Source organism: Thunnus maccoyii, chromosome 19 (genome assembly GCF_910596095.1).
Source record: "Thunnus maccoyii chromosome 19, fThuMac1.1, whole genome shotgun sequence".
Classification (NCBI taxonomy): domain Eukaryota; kingdom Metazoa; phylum Chordata; class Actinopteri; order Scombriformes; family Scombridae; genus Thunnus; species Thunnus maccoyii.
The window spans coordinates 86,160-109,254 of NC_056551.1; the positions used below are offsets into that span (position 1 = coordinate 86,160).

A 23,095-nucleotide genomic window follows, 5' to 3' on the forward strand; every position below is an offset into this window, starting at 1 on the left:
CCACTTTGCAGTTTACCATTTGACTTTTTGTGCTGTATGTAAATGATGACTTGTGGACTGAGGGCTCTGCTCACTGTGGCCTACAGTTATTCTCTATAGCAGAAGAATTTTCCTCAGTGAAATTATCCTCCATAAAAAAGTGCAGTAATCTACAAACAGAATGCTCATCCAATGCTCCACAGGATGAGTCAGACTCCTGACAGTAATCACAGAGTACAGTGTGTCTCACATCCTGGTCTCTTCTGGTGGTCCATTTATGTAGTCCTGAAGGGCCTGATGTAAAGGCAGCCACTTCTTTATTGAAGCTTTGATAGCTATGATCCATCTGTAAAAAAACATGACAACATCTGTGCTGAATGTCTTCAACAAATTCCTCACTCAATACCTCTGGGTTACACAGGAGCTTAATGGAACATGTAACATGACTAGGGCTAGTATTGTAAGAAAAATAAAATAAAATAAAATTCTAATACCAATGCTACTAATACTAAGGCTGATTCCCTAACCTTAGCCAACTGCTATGAGTGCCTAAACATAACCATAACAACATTAATCATGCTTTTGTTTCCAGTCAAACATGAAGATTTGGGGATTTTGCAAATGGGTTAATTGAAAATGTTTCCTCCTCTTGTTGGTAAAAACATGATTCAGGTGACATCATGTTACAAAACATATTTGATGGTACAAAGGACATTTTGGCTGTACTCAGGATGTGATACCAAGTCCAATTTTCAGGTACTTTCAGGTGATGCTGATAATGAATAGTCAAGCAAATGTGTTGGGTCACAAAAAAACAAACGTATCCTTCATCATGTATACGTGGGGATACCTGTGCCAGACTGAACTGAGCCTTGAGTAACCTTGACCATCCAAACATGCTGGCATGATGTGAGTGGTTTTCCACAGGACAACACAACAAAGTAAGAGTGTTGGGTTATCTTGTTGTGGTGTTGGAGGTGTGCTGGTTTGCACAAACCTCACTAATAGCCTGTGGAAATAGCTCTGCATTTAACATTATCTTACTTCATTATCCCCAAAATAATTAAAACCGACCCACTGACTAAATAGTGCCAGTTATGTCCATATCTTGTTGTGCAGACCAGGTTTCCTAGGACAGTAGCTTTTGGCAACTAGCAACTCTCTCTCCTTCACAATAAAAGCCACCCCAGTGAAAAACTCTATAGCTAGTAGATGCAGCTAGTAGATGTTTGCTTTGCATTAGCAGTACAGTAATTAAACTCAATAAGTCCAGCTCAACAGTGCAGATCTGCCCAGTTATTACCTGCTAATCATAACACATCCACAACACAGCTAAAGAGGGCTATGTTCAAATATACTGGGCCAAGAAAAAAAAAAAACGGTGTTACAGAGGATATCTCAAAATTAAGGTAAAGATAGATTATTAATATAAATTACATAAATAAATTAGAAACTTGTGATAGATTATGGAAAAATCAAGGACCACAACAAAGTACCGCTGTACTTGGTTGTGAATAAAATGGAAATGCAAAGAAAAACCAATACCTTACACCAAAGTCTCAAAAGTCCTTAAAATCTAAAATTCTACTGTACAAAGGTTCCTGTAAAGAAAATCAGACTCAGCTCCTCACCGTTTATTCTCATTAGGATTTTCAGCACAGAGGTAGAAAGTCTTGAACTCATCCGATGGAGGTTTCAGCTCAATGGTGGATTTCTTGAATCCAAAAGGTTGCTCTCGCACCATGTACCCATGAAGGTAGATCCCACCTGAAGATACAGATGATGTGTATTGATCAATTTACAACCTCTTTGTTCTGAGGTTTTATTTCACCAATCTCATCACTATAGAGGTTCAGTAAAGAATTAGCTGAGAGAAAAAAGTTGTCAAATATATAAAGAAAAGATTGATGCAGTGTAGGGTCACTCAGTAACACTATATGTTTTTACATTTAACATGGCAAATAAACAAAAAATCAAAATAGCAAAAATATTCACTGGAAAAAGCATCTTAAGTATTAACATCTATCCCAATGTGAATTAAGGACAGTCAGTCCCTTTATTAAGTTTTGCACCACGTAAGGATGGTGAAAACATGGAGATGCGAGCCCCACATTTGAGAAGAGACACTCATATCAGTAATACCTACTCTGACAAGTACATTACAGTCTGTGTCAGCGGACAGAGGAAAGATCAGCCCAGACTCATTGTCAGGGGCTCCGTAGCCTAAAATCCACAGAGACTGTGGAAAACCAAACATACAACCATACTAAGAACTTCAGTACAAAGTGAAGAAGTTGTGATATGTAGCACAACAATCTAGCGAAGCTCTGCAAACAGAGCTGCCTTCCGATGCATGTGCAGTGGCGTCTGCCTTACAAGAAATGCTCTCTGAGAGAGATGAAAACATAATCGCTGTTATTACTCTTTGGAGCTGTTTCTAAACAAACTACCATAATCACACTCTTCAGGGGTGAAGGAACATGTCAACCAAAGCAGCCTTGTGGCTCGTTGTTTTTAAGAAAAATATAGAAAATCTCCAACCATATCCTTTTATCAAAGAGAGCCAACTGCTGGGAGACTTAAATAATAAGGTGTTCTGCTATTATAATGTTGCCATGTAGCTGTTACCACATGTGATGTTGCTTGTTGTAATTGGCTGAAGCTGTCTTTTCGCAGGTAAAAACAGGGAAAAATTGACTTGGATGTGAACAATATAATCACTGCATTTCAGCAGAGTGAAATTTAGCCTGCAAACTCTGCTATCATCAACCTTGTTTCCAGCAGCAGGCAGATGTCTTAGTGAAGCTCTGATAAACCCACTGTACCTGCCCAGCATAGACAAAGCTAGTTATGGAAGTGGAGCATTTAGCAGCTAAAGAGCCAGGTTGGCACCAGGTTAGCCAGGTTAGTGAAGATGAAACTAGAGCTAAAACATCATTCCAAATTTATCCTGCTGCCCCCAAGTGGCCAAAAAATCAATTAATGCAGCTTTAAAATATCATGTAATTAAATATGAATTAATAATATATAAAAATGATGAATATACTGTATGTTGATATGTTTTTTTCTGGAGCTTTATTGCCTCTTCATATCCCTTATACGTCTTTAAGGTGATGAGATGTGTGTGATGAGAGTGATGAAAAATTGAAAATTTGAAAAAACACATCCACTACAATAGACCAGTTATTCAGGAGACTATATGTAAACATATGCTAAATAGATCATTAAGGGAAGCTAGTTATATAAAAAAAAAAGGTCCATTTTAGTTTAGAATCTACACTCCCACAAAAATGCTACCATGTTGCATGTAAGCATTTGAAACAACATTCAGTATATCAATACCAAGTGCATGAGTAGCGCGGATGCCACTGTACATGTAGAGGCAACCATCCTTCAGAATGCAGTAGTGCTGCAACCACATGTCCTTGTCTCTGTCCATTTTATGAAGCAATCCAAGACAATCAGGGTTTTTCACAGCCAGTGGGGGCAAATTAGAGTTATGTCTGGTGACATCCACCCACACGTGGTTCTGAAACATGAGTTAATTGAGATTAGTGTTAGCTTGAGAGCTAAATATAACAGGCAATAAGCCAATGTGAGCAACAGCCTGACAGTCATTCTTATCCCCCTCTCTGATAAATGTTACAGTCATAACAACATGCTTTTTTAAATAATGCTATACCAAGGTCCATTTGATTTATGACAGTTAGATGTTACCTGTGTGATTGGATGAATAGCTTTCTCCATAGCCTCCAGCCACCTAAAATCACAACGATACAGCTTAAACATACATGTCCTGATGTGCACCCCAAAGTCCAAATATTTTTTAATGTTAATGATGTCTGAATCTCATCAAGAACAAAAGGGCAAAGGATTTCTCTATGAATACACCTTCAAGCTTTGTCACGTCTCTTTATTGGAAACACCAGGTTTTCCACTTCAGCCAAGCATAAAACTTTTTTGCAGTATTTATAGGTATGATTATGGATACAATGTTTGTATTTTTATTTGAAGTTTTTCCATTCAGCGTTTCTGCAAATTTACAATACACATGAAACAGGTATATGTCAACATACTTTCTTTTGGTTTAGAAAGTTGTTATTTGTACCATACCTTTTCATTTCCTGGTTGGAAGTAGCACAGAAGAAGTACACCCGATTACCAGACTGAGGGCGGCACCTCATCACAAATGGTTTTCCCAGCGAAATATCTGGTCCCACATCAGCCCCTTCCAGCTTTACTGCAGATAAAGCCTGCCTCTTGCCTTCATCCTGTAATGTACATGAAATAATGTCAAATATACACTTCTTTAAATTTTGTGTACACTGTTGCTTTAAATAACTAGAATGATGATGACTGGTCCCTGCTCACCCGTTTGTGTCTGTAGTAGTAAAGGCAGCAGTCATGTGTGAGTACAAACCACCTCTTCCTCCAGCCTTTAATCAGACCAGACTGGGTACGCTTGTGAAGATAACCACGACAAGCTGGTCTTGGCGTATTAGGACCACGAGCAATGTCTGACCCAATGGTCAACGTTAGAACATCTGGACCTATGATATTAACATTATTTTAATAAAAATTCACATCAAGTATTTTGATTCTATACATAAACATTCAGGGTCAGATGTACTAAGGAACAGACGCATTCTACCCTAAACACGTGAGCCATATTTACCAAGCTGATGCAGCAGTCTAGAGTCCTAGTCTGCAAGTCATGAGTGTGACTATCTGCAAGGTGCACCTCTCTCCTCATTGCATATGCATTTAGGGGAGGACCACACAAATATTAGGAGGCATCAAGTCAAGTCAAGTCAATTTTATTTATATAGCCCAAAATCACAACCGAATTTATCTCAGGGCACTGTTTATATAGAGCAGGTCTATTGCGTACTCTTCAATTTACAGGGACCCAACATTCCCCCATGAGCAAGGCAATAGCTGCAAGGAAAAACTCCTCTTTAGCGAGAAGAAACCTTGAACAAAAGGGGCGCAACCATCTGCCTTGACCGGTTGGTTTAAAAGAGAAAAAGGGAGGGGGAGAGGGAGAGAGAGAGAGAGCAAGAGAGACACAGAGATGCACAGCAACAACAATAATAATAATAATATGACTAATAATAATAGTAGTAGCAGTGGGCATCAACAGGACCACAGGGGCAGCAGGCGATCTACAACCCTGGATCCATAGCGAGATGAGAAAGGACAAAACTACAGGAAGGACGCCAAGTTAGTAACATGCTTTAATAGGACATGAAATCATACAGATGGAGAGGAGGAGAGAAGAGCTCAGTGCATCACGGAAAGTCCCCGCGCAGTCTACAACAAACGTTGTAGATTTTTCTACAACGTTTGTTGTAGAAAAATCTTCAAATGGGCCAATAAATCTTCAGATTACTCATGACTCAACACAAAACTCAAAAATTTATAAGAAAGAGAGAGACTCAAAAATACACTGGAGGCTGGTAGACTTCAATGTGAATAAGTTTACTGTGCATAAAGAAATACAGAGCAAACCAAGGCCTTTATCCCAGGACAAAGAAAAACCTGATGCAAAATCATAAAACCTCATATTATATACTTTTCATAACCTCTCCTATTGTGGAGCTTAGTTTTTAGTCTCCACCTCATTTTTAATTATATTCAACTGACTGGGCATTATTTCTGAGTTCATAAGTGGCCTTGACACTTTGGTGATAATACAAGTGTGACTTATCTTAAAAATTACTGCCTCAGCATCTTCCACCTTTTTCTCACACTAAAAATGAACCTGGCGGCCTTTAATCATTTCACACAGAAAACCAAATTGCTATATCACAGATTAGCCTTCTTGCTAACTCCCTAGGAACTGTCTCTTATTGGCATAATGCTATCTCTGCACTCTCACTGGCATATTCGTTTGATCATGGAATGGCAGTTTTCCATCACACGTCAACAGAGTTTGATTATGAATTCCGTTGGATTTAAGGCCACACAATTTGCAATTCCCAGTTTTGTGGGGAGAATTCTCTACTTCCGACAAGTAGGCGTTAATTTGCAGTGGCCTATAAAAATTGTGTTTTTGTAGGGATGACTTCCCTAGCCAATGGCAGCAGTAATTACAGCTAGACACAGACATAGGCACAGGCCTCAATGGTGCAATGAAAGGATCTTTATAACCCAGATTACATTATTTTAACTGCCTGAACAAGAAATTGTTACAAGATATAGATAGACCAGTCACGGAACAATCACAGTCCTAGATGAAGTGAAGAACGAGCTGGAACCTCCCATTTAAGCTTTTGGCGACTTGGCCACTGGATTATTTTAATCTGCAACTGCATATCTCGATCTACATTTAGACATGCGTTTCCAGTGGTACTGGATGCGCTCCTACAGCGTACTAGTGCATACATCAGGTTCCCCACAATCAAAGAAGATATCCAGCGCACACAGGATTTTTTTTTTTGACATAACACATGAGTGGTATACTCATACCCCCTGCCCTCCATAAACACATCTACAGAAACATAGGGCACATATATTCAATGAATGTCAAAGTAATATGTGATGCTAAATAGAGGATCACTAACGTTCTGGCAAAGTACCCTGGGTCAGTTCATGACAGCTTCATCTTCAGCAGCATCTACGGTATTATCGGCAACAGATATGCCAGACAACAAGTGTTGTTTTGAAACACTAGATAGAATAGACCCTAGCAGCAGTTTGTATGTGTAGATAAATTCTTTGATGAGCACAGTGATTTTTTTATATGATCACAAAAGTTATTTATTACATTTGTGCAGTTTCAATAGACTCTCAAAAACACAAAAATAATTTAATGCAAAAAATATACATATGCAGTGTGTTACTCCTGCAAAATGGAGATGTTCACCCATAGTTTTAATGACATAGTCTTATTACTTTGGGATTGTATGGACTTGCCAGTCATGCTGATCCCCTCCACGCCTTCCACCTGCTCTCATATTAAGGTTTGCTGGACAACTTGCTCCACTGCTGTCAGCACCTCATTTTGACCTCGCCAGGAGTTTGTTTTGTGACTGCCACCGCACATATTGTATTGGCAGTTGTGGCACAGGTTTTATTTTTTTCATTTGAAATGGATTTGTGTCCCTGGAGAGTATGTTTGTATGCCATTAGCTGGTTGATCAACATGTCTATTTCAGTGTCAGTGAGTTTACACTTTCTTTTTCTCTCTGTATTGGTTGATGCTTAGGTTATACCCCTAAGCTGTGCATTGTTATGGCTGCCTCATGTGCTAATTGCGATTAGTGGGCTGTCCATTCCCTGATTGACTGAATGAGCAACAGCCGTAGTAAATTGGATCTCTCTCGTATTGTGACTGCAAACTGAGTGAAAACCACAGCGTGCATTTTCTTAGTACATCTGGCCCTCAATGTTCTAATTTGGCAAAATTGGAAAAAAAACTCAGTTCATTCAAGACATGATCATATTGTCATATTGTTAATATTTTGCCTCAAATCACTGTTATGTGTTTCTAATCCTCCTAAACCTGACCAAGCATTCTGATAGTCTCAGCATGCTGAAACATTGGCTAGCTGAAACATGCATTTACTCTACATAAAATTACTTTGTGTATCAAGGCTACAAATGTGCAAGTGCCCCTATAATCATGCATTAACAGGTCTGAAAACAGCATACCTTGCCTAGCCAAATCAGCAGCCTCAGAATGAGGGATGCTGGTGACATCAGTTCCATTGACAGCCAGGACATAGTCTCCTACCATCAACCCAGCTTCCTCAGCTGCCCCATCTGAAACCACAGAAATAGAAAATTTAGCTTACAGAGCACATATATTTATATAAGCCACCGTTCACAAACAATGACCATCATCAGCTGAGATGGGAATAAATTGCTCATTGAATAAGAACAAGCAGTGACTGGCAGACAGTAATGATGGGGAAGGGTGATGGCAACAGTGTAGGAAGGCTTCAGAAAGGATCTACCATGGCTTCCGGGCTTTGCAGACCCCCCAAAACCTAACTTGTGGATACAGAGACAAGTGACCATTGCACAAGTCTTGCAAGTCAGAGCAGATGCATAGTTGGTAGGCTTGGGGTGGCTGGCAGGCCATAATGTGTGTGGCTTGGCTTGCAGTGGACCAGAGAGTGACCAGAGAATTAATTCAGTAACACTTTATAAAAAGGATACATTAATTAACGTTAGTTAATGCAGTAATAATCATTAACTAATAGTTAATTAAGTTAACTAATTTGTCTAGTAATTATTTACTAATAGTGTATTAATTAATTGTTTATAAAGATTAGTTAATGCAGTAATAAGCATTAACTGACAGTTAATTAATACAATAATAAGCATTAAGTAGCTGTTAACAAATGTGTCCTGTTAACATGTATTAAGGGTTTACATGTTTACATTAAGGTATTAATTAATACTAGTAAATGATTGAGAAAGATGTTAATTAACATGTATGTCATTAAGTTCACAGCTAAACCATTTCATTAAGAGAAAACTGTTTATTCTTATGAGTGTTTATTTAAGGGTGGTGATTGTCCACTTACTTGTCCATCCCTCAACTTATGACTTATTTTTTGTTAAGGTTGAGATCAGTGGACACACTCCATGGTCTTCAAGTAGAGGTCCCTTCCTTGTTCCTTTATCTTCATGTAAACGTTTCTTAACTTATAGACTAACTATAGCCTAATTATTGTGCATGTTTTACTGTATAAGCATTACTTAATTATTTATATAATTATATAATTGTCCATTAATGAATGTTCTTTGTGTCCCTTACTGTTAAGATGAAAACGTGTATTCCTTAAGTAACACTTCATAAATGCATAAGAATGCTGAATAAGCATTACTTAACCATAATTAACCATGTATAAATACTCTTTGTGACCCTTACTGTAAAGTTGAAACTGTGTGTCTCTTAAGTAACACTTCATAAATGCATAAGTACTGAATTAACCATGTATAAATGTTCTTTGTGGCCCTTGTAAATTTGAAACAAGCACAGCTATTAAACATTAGTTAAACATTTACGCTGGAAATCAATTCATCATGACAACCATCCGTTATCAACATGAATCATTCCAAATTTAAAAAGATGTTTCATGTTAAAAGAAAATGCAATTATTTTATTTAGAAAAATTAACAATTTTGGCATTCTTTGAAAGGAATAACAAAAAAGTGATTTAAGTAATTCACTGTTCTATGCAAAAAAATTGACAAAAACATTTTTTCTTACAGGCATGCTGCTTGCAAGTTATTTTGAAAACTAAATTTTCAACTAAAATTGAAGAGCCTCCAAGAGGAATTAACCTGTCTGTCTGTATGTATGTGTGTCTTTTGCGTATCTCTTCACACTTCACACTTGGCAGGTGTACTGCTCAGGGCCCAAGAAAGTGCAGTGTCAAGTGTGAAGTTGTTTGGATGAGCAGTTCTCGAGAAATACATAAAAATACCTAATTGACAACATTGCCTCTGCTTTTTCTTCTGCCCGTGGATCAATGAGAGGAAATGTGGACAGCATCACTTTGCTGTTGCAACCCACATTGTGGTCAGAGGGGGGATTACATCCATAGTGACAAGAACTACAATAGAGAATGAATTGAAAAAGTTCAGAGCTCCACTATTTCCGTTCAGAATAAATGTTCAAGACATAGTGCAGGATGTCTCAAGCACATTTTGAACAGGCACTGCAATTCATCCAATCAACTTCAGCTCAGCTCGAAATTGTAGTCTCCCGATAGTCTGCATGCTAGGCATTTAGGGAGCATTGGTAAATTGTAGTGTATACCGACAGCCTGCCTGTGAGGTTAGTATTGGTAAATTGTAGAATCTACCGCTAGTCTGCATGAGAGGCTTTAGGGCACAGGCACTGTTCTCTCTAGGTATTGAGAAATTTGCCTGTTCCAAACAGGCACATTTTGAATGGGAACTGCACTATGTTTGACATTACTAAGTAAGAGATTGCAATTTACAGAGTACTGTAAAGTACTGTAAGTTTCAGTAAACTGAAACTGTATTGTAAAAGAAAGCAATGTTTAATCCCATGGTATTATGAAGTCTGTATCACAGCTTTGGAACCACATAATGGATGGTTTCCTTTCCCATGGAATAGACAGACCTGTTCTATGTACCATAGTGTTACTAACTAATACATACTATTATGTACTAAAAAAAGTGTGTTTGTCATGTAAGGATTAAATAATAAACGTGATTATACAACGTAACAATATGTACCAACACAAAGCTTAAATTGTTGTTACCATGTAAATATATAACTATTATACATTTAATGGCCACTGGGTTCAAAGAGACAACTCTCTACTGTAGCACTTGCATTCAACTTAGGTTATGATGCTACCTGGGCTCTGAGGAGTAAATATGAAAAGATCAAGTGGTTAACAGTTGTCAGGTTTATTATGCTTCATTCAACATTTCTCTTACAGTTTACAAAAGTTGAAAAAAAACCCACAATAAAAAGAGCTCTTGTAACCAAAAATAAAATGAAATGAAAATAAAATGTCCTTAGTGTCTCTCTTTTTTTCCCCTTAAATGTCTCTCTATCCAGTAGGGATGTATTTTGTGGTTGTATCTATATTTGTTGCGGCAGCAAAATTATTTATATTTGTATTTGTATTCGAATAAAGGTGGAAAGAGGCTTAAAAATCCTATTTTTGTTTTTGTTTTTATCACACTTTTAATTTTAGAAAATTTAAATGTTACAATAAGAGTTCATGAATAAACTACCTTACAAAGGAGGTCTCCACACCAGGTCTCATAACTTGTAGGGAAGGACTTCAAAGGCGATTATTGATTTGCATTTTTCATTTATTGCCTATTTTACCTAACTTTGTGGAAAGGAGAAGGGGAACAAAAGGTTATTGAGAGTCCCTTGGGAGCACTTTGCGTGTGTCAGTAGCTTAGCTTTATCTCTGGGGAACACCCCCTACTCCAGGAGTGATGTCCAAATCAGGAAAGGTGCTGGTTGATGTGACTCCCCTCGTTGAGACCTGCTGATAGACGTAACATCGGAGCAGAGGATAGCAATGTAACCGATCTGTGTGCTTGTATTTGACATGTTTTTTTATTTTTTCTTCCCGAAAACAAATAATTTTAAAAATATTTGTATGACATAAATATTTGTAAAAACCCCCACTATATGTGCTTTGACAAATAACATATTTGTATTCAGGCACACCCCTACTATCCAGGTAGGATAAATTGGTGGGTGATGATCATCCCTTATCTGGCAATTTTCTGAAAATCTGTTGTCATTTTTGTGTCTTTTAGAATTGGATTTGAATCACCTGGCCACATGGCTTCCAGTATTCTTTCAGAATGTTTCACCACTGGGACGGGCTTGCCACAATGATCCAGCAAAGAGTTAATTCCAAGCTACAAATTTAGGGTCATCAAAAAATCATTCTGCATGTACAGTATAGAATACATTAGATAAATCATCATACAGTCTACTTTCAAATGAGATCTCATCTACTTCCTCAAAACTCAATTTCACAACCCTATTGTGTAGGGATTTGTCTTATAATTTTATAGTAATCCAACAAAAATTAACTTCATCTGGTATCAGTAAAACGAGGCATTGCTCATATGATAAATCAATCAATTATTTGTGCAACCTCCAATCTAAAGGTTGGCTTTCATGCCTTTCTCTTGAGTTGTTCATATCTTCTTTCTCTGCTCCATCTCTTTATGTCATCAAGCCACAGTATGTGTTGTCTTCCCTCTCCTTCCCTTAAATAATCCCTTACAAAACCCTTGTCATCAGCCTCCCACTGGACCCTCTCAGAATGTGCTCCGTAAACTCAAACTTTCTCCCTACAATCTTCTTCAAAAAAATTATGTTTTGTCTCCCAAAATCCACCAAGGTATGTGTCACTGTGCACAAGTGCAGGCAGCCAGCTAAATGGCCGACTGTGACACATTCTCTGCCAGATTCTTTTTTTTTTTTTTTTAAACAAAACAAGGTACAGATCTCTTTGTGGCCTATCTTTATAGGCTATAACATAAAAACAACTTTAACTTTCATCTTCACAATGCTATGCCATGAGCTGGTTCCAAGTTTACAAAGATTTAAACATCAAAACATTAAATCACAATTGCACCTTGATAATAAGAAAAACTGAGAAAGACCCTTTAAAGAAAGTTACCTCAAAGGCTACTTTACGCTTTGCAGTCTTTCTTCTTAGACACATTGATTGATTGAGACACATAGACAAATCAGTGTTGAATTCAGACGCATGATGCTTTTATATTGAGTTAGGTAATAATGAGTGGGAAAGAACATGATAAACACCTATGTAAGTGCTGAACACAAGTATAATATTATAATTATTATTTTAATTGCGGCGAAAACCCGGACAATTTGGTGGTGAATGTTGAAAACCAGGAAATTATCGTGTTTTACAGATAGTTGTTGGGACTCGGGACACCCACCTTGAAACTGGGACATCTGTTCACCGTAGCCAAGGGAATTGGATTGTGTTTTTTTTCTTACTCTGGAAACTCCAATGAGTTGAATTATCCTGCATCCCTAAACAAAAGAGTTGTGAAACTGAGTTTGGAAGTGGATGAAATCTCATTTGAAAGTAGACTTTATGGTGATATATCTGACTTATTCTGTACATGCAGATTGTTTTTTTGATGACCCTGGAAAACTCTTTGCTGGAACATGACAGCCTGGTCACCAGAATAAAACGTTGGCAGTTTACGTTTCTGCAAACCACAGAAACGTTGAGTATCTACGTTTCAACACGTGAAATACGTAGCATATTAACATTTCAACAAAACGTATCATATCAACATTTCAAAAAGGCGACTACTATCGGGTTGTTCATTACCCGCCGTGCTTTTGTTGTTGTAAACGTAGTCATAGAAACAAGTGAAACAAATGGCATCATAAAGAAATATCCTTTTAATGTTTATTGTGCAAGGCATTTACTATGGAGTAAAATCTTTTGAGTAATAAATCTCTTTCCGCAAATGATTCAGTACATTCCATTCACCCAAAAGATTTTTTCGAATAATTTGTCCGTGAATGTCACATCATTGCAGAGCAAACGTGGAGAACATGAAGCCGGGACAGTGGGACACCATTATCCCATGGTTTGCACCTCCATGGCTGCAAACCATGGGATGCAGCCATGGAGGCGTTATTTATTGGCTTTTACTTTCTATAATAACTCCATGGATGCAGCGGGCACTGCGAAGCTAGCGGCGTTGTCAAATCAAATATGACGTGTGGCACAGCAGCATCAGCTGTATGGTGTTTTGTTACACTCTGTATTTATGATCTCTGTCGGATAAACATAAGTGTGTTCATGAAAACGTATATATTAACTTTTAATTCACTTAACAACGTGGCATTATGTGACAGAAATATGCACATACATTATTATCTGCCAGACTTAGAAAGACGCAGATACACCTGATTCTGTTTTTTTAATGTCACACACTGTGGAATCACATGCACGAGCCTCATTTGCTGTCACAGTGAGCCAAAAATGGATGTAAAGGTCTTTAAACCGTTTGTACGTCAACAGTTGTGTCCGTTCCGCTCATCAGACCTCAGTGAGAATTACGCACAGGCTCTCCAACAGCTGATCATTACGCATGGCTGCTGTGGATATTTGAAACGACTGATTGACATGATGATGACATTGTCAGTCATCATTATTAAACATCAGAAGAATGATAAATGATTTATTGATACAAAACGTATCATCTCAACATTTCTAAAGTGACGTAGTTCACATGCGATCTATATAAGCTGATCTTTCCTCTTATGAGGAGGAGGGGCAGGTGGATGCTTAGTAAGTTTCTTGGCAGCAAGTTGGAAGTCAACAGAAGGTACGGTTCAAGACCACCTCGAAACCAATGTCCGCTTCCCGTTTCAACCGACAAAAGCGAGACGTCAGGACATGTGCAGCCGTTTTTCTGGTAAGAAAACCGACTGTTTTTAGAGAGACATTGGCCGTTTTTATTTTGTTTTTTATTTTTATTTTAACCCAAACCATGATCTTTCCCTAACCCTAACCAAGTGGCCTTTGTGCCTAAACCTATCCAGACATTAACCACAGCGTTGTCACACCATAGAACCTCATTATTCAACGGGTAGAAATGTTAATATGCTACGTTTGTAGAAATATTGATATGATACGTATTTCACGTGTTGAACTTATATATTCAACGTTTCTGTGGTTTGAAGAAACATTCAATGCCAACTTTTTCTTCTGGCGATTGGGTTGAACATGAAGCCAGTCCTTGTGGTGACCTGACCATCTAAACAACCTCATGCAAACAGAAAGGATCAGATAAGGGACCCCCATCTCCTGCATGGTCACCAAACCAGACTACTGACCCAAACCACCTTTGATCCATCAAGCTACAAGAGCCAGCAAGATGGGAAGATCAATTCACACCCCAGCGTGAACTGATAGTACCATTTGGATAAATGACCCCCACCATTAATTATCATCACTCACCTCTAAGAGCCAGTCACACACAGAGACAAGCTGGCACCAACTTTAATCCCACTGCGGATTTTGACTTTCAGGACTTGAATAACCAACCTAAGAACTGATCACTGGGCAAACCAGCATAAGGCACAAGACATGCTGCACAATATGTCATGCTCCAGTGACATGTAGACACTCACAGACATTTAGCAGAACACACACACACACACACACACACACACACACACACACACACACACACACACACACACACACACACACACACACACAAACATACACATACTCTCAAATGACATGGATCCCTGCCATTTGCAGTCAGATCAAGGAGGACAGAGGACTGTAAAACCCATGGACTTAAAAATGTAGTTTTAGATTTTGTCTAAGAACAATTAATACTGTATGTTAGTATGTGTCTGTATATCACAATATGTGTTATATACTTTAGTTAGACTTTTATTCCACTGCCTTTAAGCCAAGAAATGTACCACAAACATAATTCCATCATCCTTGATAACACTATCATGTTTAGTACCATTCTGCTTGTTTCACTTTCAGAACACTAAAGCTACTTTCAAAAATACAAAATTATGAAACTGTAAATACTTTGATTAAAAGAATAACCACATTCAGGAATTGCACCTGCCTGTCTGTGGACAGGAGGGGACTGACTCTGCTCCCCCAGAACTATTATTCAAAACCTGACAATTCTCTCTTGTGTGTTTATTGAGGGATCAAGCAATTCTCCACTACAATGAACACCATTAGTAAATGACAACTAAACACATTAGTTAACTGTTGATTAACTGTTAGTTAATGCTTATTACTCTGGGCATGGTGAGAACCCGTCAGTTTAATTAAGGTGTATTCTTACCCCCGCACTGCATGCTGCGACAGCCATTTGTGACTCTGAACAGCATAAGTGGTTTAAACATGAATAGAATGACAATTTAAAGGTCTTTACTTTTCCGTATCTTGCCCACAGGTGATTACATTACACTAGCATCCATAATTGGTACCCAGATTTCATTTCATAGATAGCTTTTTGTTTGACATTTACACATGTCCACCACTGTATTTCCAGTGGAGTAATAAACAGTGAAGCTAATTTATTGAAGTTATAATTATTGTATTGCTACATTTGCTGCCTTATGCTCGGATCCCACTGAGTGCCTGTGAGCTGCGTTCCGGCTCCGACGCGTTTAGCTCCGGCCTTTGCACGGCATCCTATCCCCCCGGAAGCTTTTCAAAAGCTAAGCAGCTTGACTGCGGTGAAGCCATCCGCCTTTTAAATTCAGTTGCACTCCTACTACAGTAATTACAGCAGCCCAGTCAAAGCTGATAAAGCGCCTTTAGGCTACCATAATTACTGCAGTAGCAGGGCAACTAAACTGCCTGATTTTGTTAACTTGCTCAGCTTTCGTTAATTTGGTCATTTTCCTTGATTTGTGTGCTTCTACTATGGTTGAGTTGTGTACGTAGTTATTGTTGATATATGATCAGGTCTGCGCGGGGTGTTTTATTTTGAAAATTGATGCTCAATTCTGTTTCTGTATGACTTCCTGCTGAGGTCCAACTGCCCTGTGCAGCTTGACGCAGCTTCAAAAATAGACGGGGCACATATCTTTAATGCAGCGAAGCGGAGAGCCGTCTCTTGGACACTTCTGAAACGTGCCCGGTGGGATCACAAGCATTGACTAGAGTGGCTGCAATCAGCTCCAGCGGTCACGTCGGAGCTGGAACGTGGCGCACATGCGCCTGGTGGGATCAAGCCGTTAGATGACAGTTGCTAGCAATGCGATAAAATGAGAGCAATGGAGATAACCTATAAAATGGACTTTCCAGGCTTGACAAAACATGACTAATATCACTTTGCAGAGGACTAACATTTTTAACAACAGTATATTGCCATAGTTTCAAATCCAGATTAGCTACTGTTTTTAATTGTGTGAATACCTGAATGCCAACAAGTCAGAAAAACTAAACCTCTCAGTTCAGAGACTACAACACCGAGATGAGTCAGCACTGAAAGTTAGGAATTCACTTACTTGTGTCAACCTCTGTAACGACAATTGGTTTAGAAAACTGTATTCGAAAGCCCCAAGGATACTCTCCTGTTCCTTTGCTGATCTTGACAGTCCTCTCACGAACTGAAAAGAAGGAGAAAGTTTAATTTAGTGTAGGAAGATATGTATGTATTTGACTATTTTGGTGTACAATATTGCATGGTGTTTACAAGATGTGACCATAAGAAAGTACATCTTGCAAAATCACAAAATCTCTGACTTACTTGAGATAGTACGAGTTCTAGTGATGAGGCTGGGAGGAATGGCCCCTGAGTCCCCATCATCTCCTTGGTAAATCCATGCTGCAGAGTGGAAAGTCTCTGTATAAAAGCCCCTGTCTTCATTGTCTCGAATTGTCATATCTACAGAGTGAGTATCCTCCGATACTGGAAAAAAATACAGGTCTATTACAAACCAATACATGATAGAGTTCAGTACATATAAGATACATAATGACACACAATTGTTCTGATCAATTGTTGAGTTGCTAAGAGTACAGGATTTCACAGCAACAGTTGCCCAGTTGTCACTGGAGTGCAGATTTTGACTGTCAACCACTGTTTTTAGTCTGGTTGATCCTGGCAACACCTATGCATACGTTAAATGACATTTCAAAATATGAATCCTCTGTATCCAATCTTCCACATGGGCAAATAAGAGCATTGGCATGGAGCTAATAAAATTAAGGACGACTGGCCTTCCTTAATAACAAATAGGACAGAATGAGTGCTAACAAGAGTGACTGCTAACAGTGAGACATTAGAAGCAAAAAGAAAGACATGCAAAGGGTCCTATTTTCATACTTTTTTTCTTTTATGTACCTGCTGCACTTACCTTAAGCAGCATTGTCATTTACATCTGCTTCTATGTATTAAAGTCTTCCCTTTCAGTTGATTTATTGGAAGTTTACTTTTGTTCAATGATAATACTGAGCCAGGCATTCATGCCTTTCACTTTGGTCCAGCCACTCCTCTCTCCTCCAACCTCCTACTTCATCTTGTTTATTCAATCACTGCATATGTTTAGGCCTTTTATTATGCCTCTCCCAGGTCATAAACAGCCCTTTTCCCCGCTGTCTTTTTTGCAGGCAGACATGATGTCAGTTGATTGTCTGATTTGGTATAGTATGTTTATCCCCTCACTGGGCCTCCTCACGCTTTACCTCGTATTCAGTCTCCTCATTTTGCTCGAGTGCATTTGCACCTAAGGAGGGAGTGTGTATTATCCTGCATCCTGTACAATTATTAAATCAATTTTCCTCCTGGTGCACTGATTAAGGTACATAAATAAATGTCATCAGTAAGCTATAGGTTGAACCCGTAATAAAGCTAAGTAAATAAATAATACAATTAATGAAACAGTCAAATGAATATACAAATAAACAAATGATCAAATACATAAATGTATTCAAATATATCATTCAGATTCGCTCTTATTTCAATTTTCTTGCACTCTGTCAGCACACTCAATGTCCCTGCATCTAGCACCTCAAAGGAGCCATCAAGCCAAGCCATCAAGTTCTACCACTGTGCGCCCCATCTGAACTTCTAAGTATCTACTGCAGTTCCCACCGCTCCTTAGTGCCTAGTGTTTAGTTGGCAATGAATCATTTTCTATTCCTGTGAAATCCTCCAACCCCCATCTCACCATCCTCTGAATATTGAAGAGTTTGTTGCTGCATTCAATATAGAGAGATTTCATCTGTGATGTCTATCCAAAATGTTGTGTTGAGTTGGGTGCAGACATTTTTCTTGTTTGCGAGATTATATGCCACTACAGAGGATCAGTTTTCTGTCCTTATCTCATCCTCCATGTGGGTGGTCATGGCCCCTTTTCATGCTCCCTCTGTCTAGTTGTTCATCAGGGTATTGCCCATAATCACTTATCACCCCCAAACCAGGACAGACTCCAGCTCCCTATCTCTCTTCCTCTCTATATGAAAACATGAAAGATTCACACAGCTATAAGAAGCTGTTCAGGATTTCAGATCTGCAATGATTTCAATGAAAATGTGTGCACTTTCCAAGGCTGTCACTTGTCTCATATTGCAGAAAAAGAGCCCAGATTTAGGAAGCCTTTTTAGAGCTAAAAAACCTCCAACAACAACCATCTATACTCCTATCAATATTCCAGAATTAGCTGCAACTCTTCCTGATCATGGGGATATCAGGTTGGGGTCCTCTCGCTTCTCACTACAACTCATATTTTCCCACACCTGCAGTCAGCTCTTAGTGTTCCTGAAGTAGTTTATGCTCTTCTGGATAAAGATGTCAAAAAGGTTTCATGATTGGTCCCATGTTCTCTCTTCCCCATTTTTCAGACAAACCCTCAGCATAGCCACATACAAATACTCAGGGGAAAGAAAAACTTGATAAGTCTTAATGGTCCTGGTTCTATTGTAAATGGCGTGATTCCAAGTGAACACTTTTCTCTCCACTCTCCATTGACGATGCTGTCAAGCTGCTCAAAGTTGCAGGGCACGGTGCCATGCCTCACTGTCAGCTGTCATATTTTTAACTCCCTTTCTGAATCTGTGTGCTGGATCCTGCTTAACAAGATACACTTTCCACACATCCTTCATCTCCTCAACAGTTCCCACAAATAGATTTTCCATCTCCAAATCCAAGCCCTACTCTGTCTAAACTTGCCACCCTGATTCAGTCACTCTATGTCCCCTTGTCAACTGACAAAACAATCAGACCATCTACTTGCTTAGAGTTTCTCACTATCACATGGAAATGAAAGCATCTTTCCCATTGGATAAATTGGCTCGTCTCATATCTATGATCAATTCATTTCCCCTCCAAGAATCCATCACTAAACATGATCTTCTATCCCTCCTCTGCTATTTTATCTTTGCTATGTGTATCATACTTCAGGGCAGACCCTTTGTGTCCCATCTCCTTTCGTCTCTAGCACTGAGTCTCTACTTGATTGCGTTAGCTTTGATGACAGATTCTTGCCAGATGTGGTGTTTTGGAAAGCTTTTCTAAATTAATGGAATGGCATCTCATTCTTCTATCAGAACAAAGAGGCGTCAGCAGCATCCCTTTAAATATTTACTGATGCTGTTCCCTCCAAAGGCTTTTGGGAATAGTTTTTAGGCGCCTAGGCACCTGAGTTCAATCATCTTGACCAGCCCATGTTATCAATAGCCTTATAAGAAATCTACTCCATTGCAGTTGTACGCCATACCTGGGGCCACACCTGGTCAAGACAAAGGTTGACATTTGACATATCAATAAAGGAAACTCCCCCTCTCAGCACATTGTGTCTTCAAGTGTCATTTAACCTAGCTCTTCGACCAAAATAAATTTATCATCAAAGCCAAAAACATATTCCCGGTCATAAAAATACTGTCAGCAATTTCAGGACCTCGATCAGAGATGCTCCTCTGCAAAACCATTTCCCCAGGCCTGCCCTTCTTTCACAAAGCTGATTCTCAGTTGACTGCTCCATTACATCATCTGTATGCGGCTGCCACTCACTAAATAAAAGCTGGCTTTGCTTTGTAAACCTTTAAATCCTATGATCCTGCCTTGCTCAAATATGTAAAATTTTTGTTCATCCAATGCTGTCCCTGCTACCCCAGTACTAATCTCCATATTTGATGCTTTCATATTTTTCTGTTTCGATTATTGTCACAAACAGCCCTTTTCTATTGATGGCATGGTTGCAGTTATTTGATTTCACAGAGAGTGCACCAATTCAAACTTTCCTAGTCATTTTCAAAACAATCAGATTGCTGTCCTATTCCAGATAGTCCCATCTCTACTTAGAGTCGTATTTTTCAGCCACCACATAAACGTTCTTCTAGAGGTTCTCACTATCAGTGTTCTACGGTTTCATGCATTGTGACAAATTCACTGTCTCCTCTTTTCCTCTTCTTCCAATCTTTGTGATTCTGGCATTTCCTTTTCTGCTTCCATGTTAACTTTTTTCCACAATCACTCTAAAACATTCTCAGTTCAGTTTGCTACATCTCCACCACATGCAATTTAGTTTAGTTTAGTAATCATATCCACTCATTACTCTTAGCCACAGGTCATCCGACATTTGCTCTGATAGTTGTCTCATCTTAGAAGCTTAGCAAACTATGTTTTTGTCCAGCACTCAAGTAAGGGCTGCATAAACTGGTAGTTGGTGGCACATTATAGTACTAACTTACTCACTGCAGGTTCATAAAGCTTTCACCTAATGTCATTTGTCATGTGAACCTTACTCATCCTCTAAATGTCTCCCTCCTTATTGCCTATTTTTTCAGAATTAGCAGGTGCCCACTTTCTGTTAAGGGTAGGTTCCGGTGTAGTGTCAGATGCCCTCCTACAGAGCTTTCTGCCATGATCTGCACCTGCCTCAGTCATATTTGTGGAGTAAAGCCTCTTCTAGTTGAACTCCCTTTTCTGCCAGAAGGTGACAGGTGAGTTACATCTGCAGTCCCTCTGCATGCATTTTCAAACCTGTGTTGTTTGTTGTAGTCAGGATGGATCAGATTCTGGTTCATTTTCACCCTTGATACAACACAATTTGGGCATATCTGAACAGCATATCTTTCTTTTGCACTACCTTAAAAAAGACATACTAATCCTATTTGTAAGGTGAGTCTGTTGTAGGCATGAGTGGCATTCTCTTCACCCCACAGCCTGAAACAGTCTCTTCATTTCTCCCTGTGTTATTGCAAAAAATTGCAAAATTGAGGCATTTAGCCTGCTTAGTAGGGGTTCAGACATTCTCACTATTATTCATAACGGGTCATGGTGTTTCAGTCACTACTTTCTGGTTAGTATTCAAGTGCTTCAACAGAACTTTGCCACAAACAGATGACTCTGACCTGGACATTACAATACTATTCTGTGTGTTATCATGACACAATATAAATTCAAAATGCATCCAGCCTCCTCTGCTATTTTTCTTTATTTGCCTGCTTCCTTCCCATATGCATATGAGGGAAGAATATGGGAGAAGCAATGAGCCACAGAAAAATATTTTTTCCTTGATAGATTTGATATAATTTAATCTGCTAATGTTTATTCTGTGTATTCGGTTAAGATTTCAATGGTAATAGAGTAACATAATTTTCACCAGACTAGTGCAATTAATACTGACTAGTACTAACTGGCACCGACAATTTAAACATGAGTTACACTACAGTGAAAATTAATGACATTAAAGTAACACATTACCTTGTAACTTATACCCCCTAACACAGATAGATCAATGAGCTTATAGCCCAATCATGTGCTAGCATCCTGGAATACTGAGTGCCACAAAATTGCACTGAAGTACAGTACCTGAATGGATGTCCTAAGATACATTTCACTACGATCATACTATATATTCTAACTAAATATATAGCAGTAATTATTTTGCTACCTGCCTTGAGTCTTAGAGATATGTCCAGGCTCAGCCCAGAAGTTACCTGATTCCTCTGTGATGTCACTGGTTATTGAGCTTCCTCCAGCTGAGCTCCACTGCTTGCTCTCCTTGAAAAGCTTTCGCCTCTTGGCCCAATGGTCAGAGCCACTGCTGTCTGGGTCTTTATAAATCACAGGTTTCAGATGCTCTTTGGCCTCTGAGGAAGCTGGAAATGAAGATGAATATCCTAAACATTCCATTTAAAAAATTCTAAAACCTTAAATTTGTTGTTGTTCAATATTTATTTGAAAGCATCAAACATTACTGTAACTTACATCTGGATACAGTCTGTTTATCTGCCTTATCACTTTTACTGAGCTGCTCTTCCGTGTGGATTTCTATGTCTGTAGAACCTTTGGCAGGACATGATGCAGTGACTACAGGTTTTTCTGAATCCTCTTTACCCCTTCTTCCTGTGTTCAGTTGCAGACCATTTGTCTCTTCAATCATCAGTGACAGAGAAGGCTGGGTATTACCTGTTTTTTCACCTAATAGTTTAGGTTGAATCTCCTCTGTAACCTCATTGGTGTTTAATGAATGAACATCCATGCCCTGCAATCTACCCAGTGTCAATCTTGAGTCCATCTGCAGGAATCTTTGCTCAACTGCACCAACTGTCAAGACTGAGGAGTTACTATGTTTGGGTGAAACTGAGACTGAATCCTCTTGGCCTGCATTTTCAACCTCATTGTTCTGGAATAATTTTACAGGATGGCTCTGTAGAATTTGTTCCTCTGAGCCACTACAGGACGGAGGAATGACTTGTATAGAGAAGGCTCTTCTACTGAACTCATCTGTGAGGAGCTCTGGGCTGTGATATTCTACTTCCCCCATTTCTTGTTCAAATCCACTATCTGCTACTTCACCTTGATCCAATTTATCTCCACAATTATCAGTGTCTCGACTTTCCATGTACTTACAAACGCTTTGTTTTGAGTCTGTGTCTTGCTGTCTGAGATATTTATAATGGCATCTGATGCCACTTTGTCTTTGACACTGTTCATTGACAATAAACACATCATCAGGATTATCCTCAGAGCTGGTCATGTAGAATGGCCCGAGCAATGATTGCTTTTCATCATGGTTGTTTGGGATTTCCGAGACAGGTTTAGAACTCCCCGTGGTTTGTGAGGAATTATAATTTCCTATTCCAAA

At 38.9% G+C, this 23,095-nt stretch overlaps 1 protein-coding gene across 1 annotated transcript; it reads right to left on the reverse strand.

Annotated features, from left to right (window-relative positions):
- Window positions 1-225: 225 nt before the first annotated feature.
- On the reverse strand, window positions 226-16,869 carry pdzph1 (PDZ and pleckstrin homology domains 1). The gene is made up of 10 exons (XM_042396023.1): window positions 16,750-16,869; window positions 16,508-16,609; window positions 12,421-12,517; window positions 7,636-7,746; window positions 4,351-4,529; window positions 4,093-4,250; window positions 3,697-3,739; window positions 3,322-3,508; window positions 1,611-1,746; window positions 226-325 (listed from the first exon to the last, which is right to left on the reverse strand). Exons 1-10 carry the CDS (start codon window positions 16,867-16,869, stop codon window positions 226-228), a joined length of 1,233 nt encoding a protein of 410 aa, XP_042251957.1.
- Between the last annotated feature and the right edge of the window lie 6,226 nt (window positions 16,870-23,095).